This window comes from Zosterops lateralis (assembly GCF_965231275.1).
Source record: "Zosterops lateralis genome assembly, chromosome: 3".
NCBI classification, from domain to species: domain Eukaryota; kingdom Metazoa; phylum Chordata; class Aves; order Passeriformes; family Zosteropidae; genus Zosterops; species Zosterops lateralis.
The window spans coordinates 99,347,592-99,361,100 of record NC_139764.1 but is presented as its reverse complement, the minus strand read 5'-3'; the positions used below and the strand labels follow the sequence as shown (position 1 = coordinate 99,361,100).

The 13,509-nt window shown below is 41.2% G+C and overlaps 1 protein-coding gene across 1 annotated transcript in view; it reads left to right on the top strand.

Moving 5' to 3' along the window:
* The first annotated feature begins 4,839 nt into the window (after positions 1 to 4,839).
* NOL10 (nucleolar protein 10) overlaps positions 4,840 to 13,509 on the top strand; it is a 52,433-nt gene continuing 43,763 nt past the window's right edge. The window contains exons 1-7 of the mRNA XM_083857036.1: positions 4,840 to 4,939; positions 5,375 to 5,420; positions 6,149 to 6,247; positions 7,031 to 7,108; positions 8,869 to 8,906; positions 12,286 to 12,422; positions 13,160 to 13,225. Of these exons, the coding sequence (XP_083713162.1) occupies positions 4,874 to 4,939; positions 5,375 to 5,420; positions 6,149 to 6,247; positions 7,031 to 7,108; positions 8,869 to 8,906; positions 12,286 to 12,422; positions 13,160 to 13,225 (530 nt within the window). The 5' untranslated portion in view covers positions 4,840 to 4,873. The remainder of the gene's footprint in view (positions 4,940 to 5,374; positions 5,421 to 6,148; positions 6,248 to 7,030; positions 7,109 to 8,868; positions 8,907 to 12,285; positions 12,423 to 13,159; positions 13,226 to 13,509) is intronic.

Here is a 13,509-nt window from a genome sequence, read left to right as displayed (position 1 = left end):
CAGCCTGTTTCATTTGCTTTGCGCTTTAAGTTCAGTGCCTATTGGGGAGCCTGGGGGCTTCACCAAACCACCTAAATGTCATAAAAAATATCTGCTTGATAAATATTCTCTTTCAAATTGTTGGACATTTGCAAGGAAAAATGAAAGCAAGACTGCTGAACACAGAGGCTGTAAAAGGTGCCATTGGCAAGGCGGAATATTGCTCTCCTCTGTTTTTTTTTTTCCCAGGCTCGATAGGAATGAGCTGGAGGAAGGCAAGTCCTGCCGCAAGGGCCGGTATTGGCAGTGCCACACAGATGGAACAGTGGCAAGAATAGAAGGACAACTACTGTGGTGCGAAGCAAAGAGATGAGGGCAGGAGAGCGAGGAGCTGGCACCACACCACAACCCTCCGTTCCCTCCTGAGAGCTCCCAGGGGCGCGGGACGGGGCAGGTGCGGCATCGCCCCCCCGGGACCCGCGCCGGGCCCCGCCGTGCCCGAGCGCTGCCAGCCCGGCTCTGGGGGCTGCCGGGGCCCCGCGGGGCACTGCCCGCTGCTTCACCTGCCCGCGGCTTTACCTGCCCGCGGCTTTACCTGCCCCTGCCTCACCTGCCCCTGCCGCGCCTGCGGCCGCCGCTCCCCGTGCCCGCCGCTCCCGGCGGCTCCCGGCGCGGACATGCCCGGAGCGGCGGGCGGGCAGGGTCGGGGCGGAGCGGAGCGGAGAGAGGCGCGGGGCGGCCGCCGCATCCAGGGCTCAGTGCAAGGGGACCGGAGCTCCCCCCGGAGAACAGCGGGCTGCTGCGCCCGGTGACCTGAAAGCTCTGTCACAGCTCCGACTAGGGCAGCTGGGCATCTTCGTGCTGTCTTTGAAACTGGTGCAAATAATGCAGACGCCATTTGTTTTTATTAAACACTGACTACCTTTAGCAAGTCAGAAGATTTTGGAATAATTAAAGGAACTTCTAGGAACCTTGTTTCCGGGACTTCCCTAAGCACTTCATTTCACAAATATGCGGCGCAGAAGTCTGCAAAATAGCGATGCTTACGTTCCTGGTGATGCTTCTTCCTTCATGTGTAGCTGTGGCTTTTAGTCTTTACCAAACCTTGAGCCTGTCTTACATCGCCTTAAGTTTGGTTAAGACATTGGGAGTATTTCACAGGTTGTGTGGAATGATGTTCTCCAGGCATTTCTAATCCAGGCATGCTCTGACGATAGTAAGTATCTAAACACTCAGTACCTTCCTCTGAGAGGCATCTCTGCAAGAGGGAGTCAAGTCCCCTCGCTGGGAGTTCTATCCAGTTCTCATCCTCCAGTCGAGTGGTCTAACTCCTGTGCTATCATACAGCACTTGGGCAACCTCTGCTATAACTGAGGGCTTGTTTTCTTCCAAACATGGTGTATTTTTAACTCAAGTTTCTCTGTAACATAGTTAAATGAAGCCCTCAGAAGAAATTAAACAGAAGGATGCTCTTCGTTTTTCACACAACCTGTCGTAAACTGAGAGGGTTTGAGATGCTGGGGGCAGGCAGGTCTGGTCATGCACAGAAACAGAGCTCTTGACACTTCTAAGAACCTTAAATGAAGACCCCTAAAAGATTTAAGCATCTTCAGCACTAGGAAGAAGCAGCTGATGCAAGGAATCCTGAATAATGCCATGTAAATCATGTTTTAGGTAGCTAATGTGTAGGTCAAGGTCTTAGGCCCTAAATTCATAGATTCTTTAGGTTAGCCAAGGAGTCATCTTCCTTTGTTTCTCTTTAACATTTTTAGTGATATATAAAAAAGCAATACATGTGTGGAGGAGGGGAGTCACTACTGAAAGCACTTTAGAAAAAGACACTGAGAAGATTAACCATTTTGAGGAGTTTTTTGGAGTTTGGGGTTTTGGGGGGGGGGGTTGGGGTGGTTTTTTTTTTGTTTTGTTTTGGGTTTTTTTTTATTTTTATTTTTATTTTTTTTCTCTGGGCTAATTAAACATTCACTTCTCATAACTGCTATGATTCCAATTCTTTTCAATCATAGTGTCCCCTAGGGCATGACAAAGGTTATTCCAGAAGTTATGGAAAAAAATTAACATATTCATCTCTGAGATGGCATTCACAGAAGAAGTGATTATTGTCTAATCCTTCTTTTTTGTTAGTTTCTTTAGACTATACATTTTAATAATAAAAGCATACTTAACTGATGTTTAAGTATCTACATCATATATCTTTACTCACAGCTTACAGCTCTGAAGGGTACAGTGGCCCTGATCACCTAGATAAGGCAGGTCTTTCCCATCTCAAACCAAGAACAGTTTTCTGTTCTGATCCTTGCTGCAGTCTCAAGCTGTGGAAATGCTTTGCATGATTAATTTTAGAAATGTTACATTCTCATAATCTCCTTAAATTTAGAATCATGTATGTTGAAACTAGTGCTATCAGACGAGAAGTTTCTTGCTGCAGTGGTGCTAGATTTTAGGAATGTTTTTCTGTACGTATGGATGTTATAACAAATAAGGTAAAATCCAAGCCGTAGGGTTGTTGGATTTCTGGATTCTACAATACACACTGCTTAATTCCTGAACATTTTTATAGCAGGAATGCCATTTTTTTTCTTCATTTGGCTTTTTTTACTATTATTAAAGTGAAATATTTAATGCTTATTGTTTTAAAAGCAAATTACCAAGAAAACACGTCAATGTCTAAACAATGTCCTGTTGAATGTTTTCCATTCTATCTTCTCAGTTTAGTGTGACTTTTCAAACTTTTTTCTTTTTACCCCATTACATATTTTTAGGATGAGGCAGCGCTGAAGGTGGAGGGGAAGGAGCAGGCAGCACATGCTGTGGGACAATAATTGTGCTGCAATCTGGTGGTAACACAGCTCTGCCAACTCATTTCCTTGGCTGGCGCCACATGTGGTGCCATGTGATCTCAGAGCTGTCTAATTCCCTCATGATCATCACATGTTTTTCTGTTCCCTTTGATCCACCAAAGCAATGAACTTTTCTGTGACTTTGCCTCTCACAGTATTTGTGAGTATTTCTTCACGTGCCACACTGAGAGAGCAAAACTCTGCCTCCAAACAATCATTAAGAGTATTGAAATGCCCTTGAAGTATCCCTCAAGACAACTTTCTCAAACAGATAACCATAATTAATTACCCAAACAATTATGACATTGACACTAGAAGGAAAGCTGCTATCTTCAGTTTTCTACACCTCTAGGGATTCTTTGTAGGTTCAGACATGTGGTGCTGCTGAATGCCTTTTGAGCTGCCCTGGAATATCCTGTTGGGTCTTCCAGCTGCTGTTCTAGGATAACACAGGTTGTCTGCGCATCTCAAGTCACATCAACCAACCCCCATGAATGTCTGTGATTCCTTACAATATCCAGAATTGTGGATAAGTGAATTGCAATTCAGCTTTAAATGTCTATTAACAGCTCATGGTGTTCTCATTAGACTGTGGAACCTGATTAAACTCACCCCAGTGGCTGCTGCACCACACTCCTCACACTTCATTAACTGCATTTACCAAGGATGAGATTCAGCTGCTTGAGCTTCTAGTGCCACCAAAGATGTCCCTGCACATCCTGCCTGCCTCCAGATTACACTGCAGAAGAGTTTAGATTTTTCATAGGTCTTGTGTCAGCCCCATTCAGGTGCCCTGGATACCATATGGCATCTCAAATGTCACCAGACAACCTACAAATAAGCAAGTAAAGCCTTAGCTCTCTGAAATGGGAGCTTTAACACCTAGCTTACAGGTACCTATATTTAGGTGTGCTCATCTCCCAGGAATCTCAGCTCTAACACCCTCTAATCCAATCCAGAACAGAGCTCTTTTTAGGCATGATATTGGTATCATTATTGTTGTGATACATCATTCAGGGAACACCATGCATAAGACTTATTTGAAACTGCTTCAGTTTGCACCTTGTGCCAGTTATGCATTGTTAAAAATTCAGTTGCAATTTTCATTTTCTTCAACATGTGTATGGACTGGATATACATTATTTCACCCCTTGGTTTTGGTCCTGTAAATTGGAAGGAGAATGGTTGGAATTCTGGATGTTGGGGTTTTGTTTGTTTGTTTGTTTGTTTTTTTCAACAGCGATGCTACAAAGCAGTAAGGATGCGTCTTTCTATGGCTGCTGGCAGGGATCTGATCTGCAAATCCTAGACTGTTTTCCATGGCTAATGAACACGGTTTGCCACAGGGTGAGAAAATTAACCTCCTCTACCAAGGCTGCCACAACAACTCCTGATTTCACATGAAGATCATCGAGAATGACACCACGGCCTGCCTGAGGGACAGACAGGGCTCTTTGTGTCCGGACACGGGCCGGGCCCTGCGGAGAGGGCAGATGGCGGCCCCGGCTCCTGCGCTCTCCCACATCCCGGCTCCTGCCCTCCCCCACATCCCGGCTCCTGCCCTCTCCCACATCCCGGCTCCTGCCCTCCCCCACATCCCGGCTCCTGCGCTCTCCCACATCCCGGCTCCTGCCCTCTCCCACATCCCGGCTCCTGCCCTCCCCCACATCCCGGCTCCTGCCCTCTCCCCACATCCCGGCTCCCGGCAGCTCCGGCCCGCGGGGACCGTGGGCAGTGCCCAGGGAGGAGGCAGCAGCGGAGCTGCTTTGCTGTGAGCTGCGGAGGCAGCGGATCTTGCTGTCCCGTGGGTTTGCTGTGCTTCCCCCGTTCTCCCCCGTGTGGGGCAGGGGCAGGGACAGGGACGGGGACAGGGACGGGGACGGGGCAGGGGCAGAGGCAGGGACAGAGGCAAGGGCAGAGCGGCGGTGGCGGTGGCGGGCCGCCCTCCCTGCGCGCCGCCGGGGAGGCCGAGCTGGCGGAAGCGCCTCGCCTTCCGGTTCCCGTCTGCCCGGGAAGAGGCGGGCGCAGCTGCGGCCATGCAGGTCTCCAGCCTCAACGAGGTGAAGATCTACAGCCTGAGCGCCGGCAGGAGCCTCCCAGAGGTGAGGGCGGCGGAGGTGGGGCACACACCCGGCCCGGCCCGGGTCCCGCGGCGGGAGCTGCCCCCGCGCGGTGCCCCTCGGGGACCCGGCCCGGCCCGGCCTGGCCTGGCGGGGCTGCCCCGGTCCATGTGCGCTGGTGCCGGGATCCTGGCCGAAAACAGTTCCGAGACTTTCTTAAACTAGAAATGTGGTTTGAATGCGTGAACCTCTGAGTGTAGCGGTGCTGGTGCGCAGACCCACACGGAACACTACCTTGTAAGTTTTCTTGACGTGGAAGGATTAAACTTCAGTAGAATGGAAATTGGAAGATAGTCAAGAAAATATAGAATTACCGGCCTAATGTCTTGTATTTCAAATGGTTGGATAAACTTTAAGTGATTCTCGGGTTCCTGTATGCATAGTGAGCTCAAGACTGATGTGTACCTTTGCTTGCAGTGGCTCTCGGACAGGAAGAAAAGAGCTTTACAGAAGAAAGATGTGGGTGAGTTCTCCCCTCGCCCGGTGCTCAGCAATGCTCTGCTACTCCACACACATCACATGCAGGTCCAGAGGAGACTCCTCACTGACTGGATACACAGAAGTTATCCCTAAGTCATAATATAAAAACTACAGAATTGAACTACAGATAGTTATTTCAAATTCTTGTTTAGCTTCACATGAACGCTGTGTAACCAGTGGTGTTTTAAATTTTAGACATCAATTATTTGAGTTGTGGATTGTAACAGAAACATGATGAATGAATTCCATGTTGTCCTTTACGTTGAAATCAGACCAAAAACTCCTCTGTGATGCTGTGCTAATCTTAGAGAGCAGGACCATATCATTTTAACCTAAGCTTATTACACAAAATAAAAAAGGCTGTTTGGAATCATAGCAACTGTTATACAAGAAACTTAACCAAGAAAAAAATGCATAGAGGTAATAGGGCATGGAATACCTTTTACAAGGAGTGTTTGCTACTACATTATGTAATACTTTGTTACACAGTTACCTTAGAGTACTAATTTATTTTGCACAGAGGTGGTCTGCTTCTCAGGGTTAGCAGACTGTGTTAATCTGCTCATAATGTGTTAGTTACAATATCTCTAAAGGATATTCTTTATACTCAGCAATTAACTCAATTAACTCAGCATGCTTCCTTAGGATATTGTTACAGTTTTTTGGACTGATAGAACTGTGCTAATTCTAATTATTTTTTTTCCTTTACAGATATCCGTAGAAGAATTGAACTTATTCAAGACTTTGAAATGCCCACGGTTAGCACAAAGATTAAGGTATCAAGAGATGGACAGTATATTATGGCAGTTGGTGAGTTAACAAACTGTCTCTCTAACAGAGGCCAAAAGTCCTAGGTAATCTTGGGTACAGAATGACTTAGTGTTTCAGGTAGAATTGGTAAGAGATCATTTTAAAGTGTGGAACTGAACATTCTGCTGGAAGCTTACTCTTAACGTGTGATAGAAAGGCTGGCTTGGGAGGGTGCTGTGAAACACTTTTGTGTAGAATACATACATTCTTAGAATCATAGAATGGTTTGGGCTGGAAGGCACTTTTGAAGATCGTCTAATCCAACCCACCTGCCTCCAGGGTTTATAATACAAATAAAAAACTAGTCAAACAAATCTGTCTATGGTACAGTTAAATACTAAATTCTGAATTACTTTCATTGCATGTATTTTGAATAACTTCAGAACATCGTTGTTTGAGTATTGTTTTATAGGAGGAGGATAATGCTGCATTTTGTGATTGTCAGAATGGGATCCAAACGTGAATACTTTAGTAGGTGTTAATAACATGAGGAGCCTTGGTCTTTCAGAATTACTGGAAGGTATTACTAGATTCTCTATGATGTATCTGGTAGTTAGGAGCACCTGCGTACAAGGAGGGTGCTTACAGAAACAGGGCTGTAAAGTTGTGTTACTAAGAGGCATGGTTTTCCAGTCATAGAGGCTTTGGGAAGGTAAGAAGACTTAGAGTAGAAACACAGTAAAGCCTGTATATTTAAGACATTATACTTTTTAAAATATATGCTTTTGTGTTATCTTTTTGTTAAACTTCTTTATTTAATTAAACATCCAATTATTCTTTCAGGAACTTACAAGCCCAGAGTCCGCTGTTTTGATACCTATCAGTTATCCCAGAAATTTGAAAGATGCTTAGATTCCGAAGGTTAGTATAAGCCATGGCTGTTCGTACAACTGTCTGTCATACATAATCCAGGTTGGACTCAGGCAGAAATTCTGCTCCTTGTGTTGAGGGGACAGAATGTACTTCAGGGGAGCACAAGAATCTAGAGAAAAATCATCTAGTCTTCATCTCTGAGTACTCCCCTTTTATTCTGATTTCAAAGTTCTGTCCTTGCTTGGAAAAGGGTGTAGGATTTACCTTGAGTCAGAAAGTGTGGGGCTCAGAGGGTGAATATGGCTGAAATCTGTGTTCTGTTTGGTGAATGTGACAAAGGTACTGTGGCTGGGTGGTGGCAAGACCTCCCTTCTTACCTGTTCTGAAAAGCAGTAAGGTAGGAGAAAGCACTGTGGGTTGCTCTGTTTTCTCTCTGGAGCCCAAGCTCAGTAGGTGAGTTACAGGGTAAAGAGAATTTCCTAGAGGGTGTTGGTTTGTTTGTTTGCTGGTTTGGTTTTCTGTTTGTTTTATTGAAACAATGTACTTAGAGGTAGATGGTAGCATGACCACGGTGCTAATTACACCTTGTTTGCTACTTATTTGGTGGGAGAACAGCTGTGGTAAGGAAAAGAAGGAGCCATCTAGATAATGGGAAAGGGAGAATCAGCTGGAAGTTAGAGCAAGCCAGGAGTTGCCACAGCTCTGAGCTTTTAGGGTGCTTAAATTTGAGGGATTATGGGGGTTTGTTTGTTTGTTTTGATTTTTTGTGGGGGAGGGTTGTTACTTCAGGTTTTTTGTTTGAAGACTGATGGCTGAAAGCTGGGATATAGGGGTGACCAAAACAATGAGAAGATGAGCACATTCATTATGGAAGAATTGAACTGGTCTAACTTTGATGTGTGTGAAAGTGATGTGAAAAATAAAAATTGTAATAAGAGCATGGGGTGTTTCTCTGCTCTCTGCCTCAGGACTACAAGGAGTCATGTAGGGTGAAGGAGCACTGTTAGGCAGGGTTTCAGAGAGACTGGGGAGAGGAAGATTCGGCAAGAGTGAAGCCCTCTTCAAAAGAGTAGAAATTGTAATCATAAATGCTTGCTGCTAATTAGAGTTTGAAGTAGATTTTTTGAACTGGCATCTTAGTAGACTGCAGAAGTATGTTCATTTGAAGTCTAGCATAGAGTCACTTCAGGTAACTTTAAATGAGTTATCTCATTTAAATAGAACCAATTTAGCTGAAGCAGCTACTCCCTAACGTTCCCAACTCAGCTCAATTAAAACTAGGCAAAGTTCAATATGTTAGTGTTCAGCATGACTAGCAGCTTTCACATTTGTGATTTTTTTGAGCCTTAGAACTTTTGTGGAAGTGCTGACCCCTTGAAGGACTGCATATGCAAGTTTATGCATATATGTCCAAACTCATGTTATTTTTTATCATCTTTGCTGGATTACCAAAGCTCCATGGACCACACACTCACTGAAAACCATTTGATTAGACATTGCCACAGCAATAAAATACATGGTTGAGCATTGTGTTGAGGAATGTATCAAGTATACAAGAACAATAAGAAGATTACAGGATGCTTTGTATGTTTCTAAAGTTTTAGAAAGCTACTTACGGTTTTGCAAAGCAAGTTACATAATTAGAGATCTTACTGAAGATTAGTGCCTGCATTATGCATTGACACCTGTGGGGAATACCTACATGACTAAATATTAGCATGAGTGTAAATGTTTTCAGGATTATGCCAATGTTTGCAAATAAGTTTGCTTGCTTAGTTGACTCAAAATTCTCTTGCTCTCTCCTCTAGTGGTTACGTTTGAGATTTTATCAGATGATTACTCAAAGGTATGTTTAATTGTTTTCAGCCTATAAATGAAAAAATTGTTTAGTATGTATATTAAAATGCATTTTCATACATAGTAAAGGCAGTCAATCAACACAGCTTTTGGAACAAAAATGTTTTTTTACAAACAGCAAACAGGATGAACATTTTTTGTACCTTTAAAATTTTGTTTGTTTTCTTTGTGTCTTTGTACTATAATTTGCTTTACCACTTTTAAAGTCTTTCATCTGTTGGAGAGAAAAACTTCAAATAGTTATCTATCCTACAAGCAAAATAATGTGAAAAGAGGAATTAACTAGTCTTTCTGGGCTAATATTTAGTCACATTCCCTTGTGACAAGTGATGCACAGATAAACTGTTTTTGAAAGGTTGGGATATCTATGGCTAAGTTAACAACCTGATTTGTCAGTGTTGATAATTAGGAGCATATGAATGAGGCAGAAATTATGGAGAGAAATAATGTCTTTTTTTTTAAGTCTTATTTTTGATTTTATTCATTTTTAAATGAAGTGGTGTACCTGAAGGAATCACTTGAGTGTTTATTTTATGCTTTTTTTTCTGTGAAAAGACCTCAGCATTTCAGGTATAGATTTGTTTTAATAGATACTGCTATTTGATCAGGGACATGATCATCTAGCCTTGTAGCTTTTTTGCATTTTTCCTGTGAGATTTCTAAGGAAGTGCATGAATTCAGGTAGCAGAAGGTAATGGCTGATACTTTACAGGAGCTTCCCACTTGTCTGTCTGGTGGAAAGTGTTTCTGGCTGTACATACCAAATAGTCATTTGGGAGACTGAGGAACATGCTGTGTTCCCAAATGTTTCTGACAGCTGAAATGGGTGCTATATTTCAGGCTGAAGCCCTACTTTTTTAACTTCATACAATCTTTATGTTTTCAGTTTTATTTTACTAAAACTTAAGAAATCATCACAAAGAAAAACAAACTTCAGGTAGCTGTCATAATGTTATGGACGTGTTAGAAAGAGGGAACGATATTTGGGAAATTACACTTGAAATTTTTAGAATCATAGAGTATCCATTGGAATGGGACCTTAAAATATTTTAATGCTTGAAAAGTTCTGTCAAAACCTGCAGGCATGGTGGTTCCACAGATTTATTGAATAAATTGTTGCAATTCTGCTCTACCTTGTCATAAAGAATTTTTAGTTCTTGTCAAACCTCCCCAGGAAAATCTTAAGTTTATACTGTTGCTACTGCAGAGAGGGATTTTTTTTTTTGTAATGTCTGTATTCTGTCCCTTGTCAGTCTTGGTAGCCCTCTCGGTGCTCTCAGCATCCTTTCATAGCCAGGAAAAATAGTGTCTCTCCAGATCTGTTCCTGCCATCTCTGTAAGGTTGCTTTGAGGCGTATTTGCATTTTCACAGTGAGAGCACCTGTTATCTTTCATACAGATTAGTGCCCATAAGACCAGTTATATTTCTCTGATTTTCTAAATTTTAGGCTTAAAAGTCTTAGATTTGGACAAAGTTTTAGACTTGGGAGAGAGTGGTATCTTTTTTCTCTACAGTCTTTTCCAGGAGACATGTATTTCCACATAATATTTTTGCCACACATAAGTGCCAAAGCTTTTGCTATCCTCAGGTTGTAATTTTCTGGTGGTGACCAAAATTAATTTAGTATGATGAAAAGACTAATGCAATTTACAGTCAGCTGTATCCACTATTAATGAAAGAGAACAGGAATCTATTCAAGTCCAACATTGTAGAAATTTGTGTTTAAACAGAAAATTATTAGTGGTAAGACAATTATTAGGAGAATATTTGGATGCTTTTGTCAGCTGTAAAAAAACTTCCTAAAATCATTTCAGAGGCAGAGTGAGAAGAAAATTCACTTTTCTTATTGAAAGTAAATGGCATCTTCTCTCTTCCGTGAATCAGGTTTTTGATGACTTACCGGTATTGAACTAAGAACATGTGATACTGATATTTTTAAATTAAATATGGTTTAATTTTGTGTTCTTATAGTTAATGTAGCTTCTGTACTGCATGAAAATGCAGATATTCCTTTTTCTGCAATGATAGCAGAGAAAAGATTGGGACAGAGTATTGTTTCAAACAGATAAGTAAAGAGCTTTTTTGGGTTGAAGCCTCCACAAAGAATAAAGTGCCATGTATATGATCAGCATCATTGTGTAACATTAGCCGTGCAATTGTATCTGTAACTTCATATGAAATTTTAGTTAGAATTCTGAAATATGATACTCTGCTTAGTCTTGGACCAAGATGAGTAAATCCATAAATAAAAGTTGAAACACTAGGGTTTCTGATACCAGAAAAAGCACACAAGTAAGGAGGAACTTAATGATAAATAAGCATGAAGTGCCAGCCCAGGTTAGTATTTTGTCCATGACTCTCAAGAGAAGAATATACAGATTTATAAATAAAGATGACAGATATAAACTAACTTCTATACCATACCTTCTCTGAGTTTTTCATCCTTATTTGCATTGCTAACAGTGTAATTCAGCAGTAGAAAATTTTAGATATTCACTGTCTACTGTTTTTAGAAGGTGCATGTACAGGCTAAACTAAAGTATCACTTTTCTAATCCAAGCTAAATAGAGATGAGGCTCAGAGACAAAGGTTTGGCTGTGATTATCATGCATGGCATGAGTTTGGGCCAGGCCAGCTGCTCCTCCATTGCACAGTGCCTGTCCATGGTTTGAGGCACAGCATGAGTGCAACAGGTGATGTGGGTGATCCTCCTGTCTCTTGAGTGGGAAGAATCCCTTCCTGTGGGTATGTGCCATGTTAACCTGCCATAGGGAGTGTAACTGCAGGACCTGGCCTATTTTATTTACTGAGGTAGATTGAGTTCTCTAGTAATGCCTCCCTGTAGGTTTTTCCAGGATTGAGATGCTTGTTTAAGTTTCCGAAAGAGACAATCCATGTTCTTATTCAGTTGGCAAAGAACAAAAATGCAGAGAGATCATTGGTGTCATTTATTGTAGCTCTTTTGTGCATCAGGATGTGTAGCTCATGTGCTTAGTACATGTGGATGTACTGATGTCTGCACAGTCTGGAAGAAATCACTAACTGTACTGTCTTGAAGGAAGTAGAAATTAATTGTTAATTTTGGTGCAGCAGAACATGACAACTGTGCTGCCTCTGACTACAGAGTCACTTTCAGGGTGTCTCATTTACTCTTGTGAATATTCATATATATTAACAAAACTCTTTGCTGTGGCTAGTGAGAATGATGAAGCACTAGTTGATTCTATTTTTAGTACAAATTGTTTGAATAAGTTTTGATAAGCCTGTATGAGTTTGAAAAAAAATCACTGAAGTTTGTGCTGTAAGACAAGTTGGGGAGATCCTTTTCTGTTCCCTTATGTTTCAGTGCTTTCTATTTTATTTTCAGATTGTCTTCTTGCAGTGTGGCAGATTTGTGGAGTTCCATTCACAACATGGCCATTACTACAAGACAAGAATACCAAAATTTGGTAGAGATTTCTCTTACCACTACCCATCATGTGACCTGTATTTCGTAGGAGCAAGGTATTAAGTGGAATGTTTTGTTTCAGTTTTGTTAGCAGTGTTTTCCAATAATAAAATGAACAATAAAATATTAGAAAAGTTAAAAAGTGGAAGAAGTGGCACTTCTTTCAGATTAATAAGGGAGACAGTGAAGAGTGCAAAATGTGGAAAGATTAAAATTAATTCAGTTTCCCATGCTATTTTTAAGCTGCTTTTTCCTTCGATTCTTAAACCATGTATATAATGTATTTGCTAATTTGTATTAAAAACTGCAGGTAAGTGTATTGTTTTAAAAAGTGTTTAGCATATAAATAAGGAAAATCAAATAAATTTTTCTATCCTGATTGATGTTTTATTGCTGTGAAGTGTGAGTTAAATCACATAATGGGGTTTCTGAAAAGACATAATAAAAATAAAATTACATCCTTAGGGCTTCAAACAAAGTAAGTAGAAATTCAAGGTGTAACTTAAATCACAGGAAATGAAAAGATCTTGAGAAATGAATTAATGTATCTTTTGCTTGGAAAGATAGTAATTGGTATGATATTGAAATATAATAAATAAATGGTGAACAGTCTTTTCTGTATTTTGAACATCAAAGTATATGTTTGTCTTGTTGTAAATTGTGGATTCTGAAAATTGTATATTTGGCAAAATTAGACTGTGAATAAGAATCTTCAAAATGCCTCCAAATTTACAGCAGTGTTTTTGTAAGTATTTGTAAGAGACAAGAGTAATTTTGGTTTTTATTCTTGCAGTTCTGAAGTGTACAGGCTAAATCTGGAACAAGGAAGATTTCTGAACTCCCTGCAAACTGAAGCTTCGTAAGTTCTGTGCAATGCATGACCTCTGTCTTCTTTCCACCAGGTGGAAGCAGACCTCTAGCGTGCTCACCACCAGTGCTGTCTCTGAACACTGCCCGAATGCTTTGCAGAGTTGAAAATGAACATATGCTGAGTCTGAGTCTCATTTCATTTTATGTTCTCTAATTTTTTTGTTCTAGTTTTTATGTTTAATTGAATTTTCTTTTGTGGATGTTTTAAAATTGCTTAATATGGGCTAAATAGGTATTATATAAGTTGATCTTAAGAGCATTTCATTAAAACTT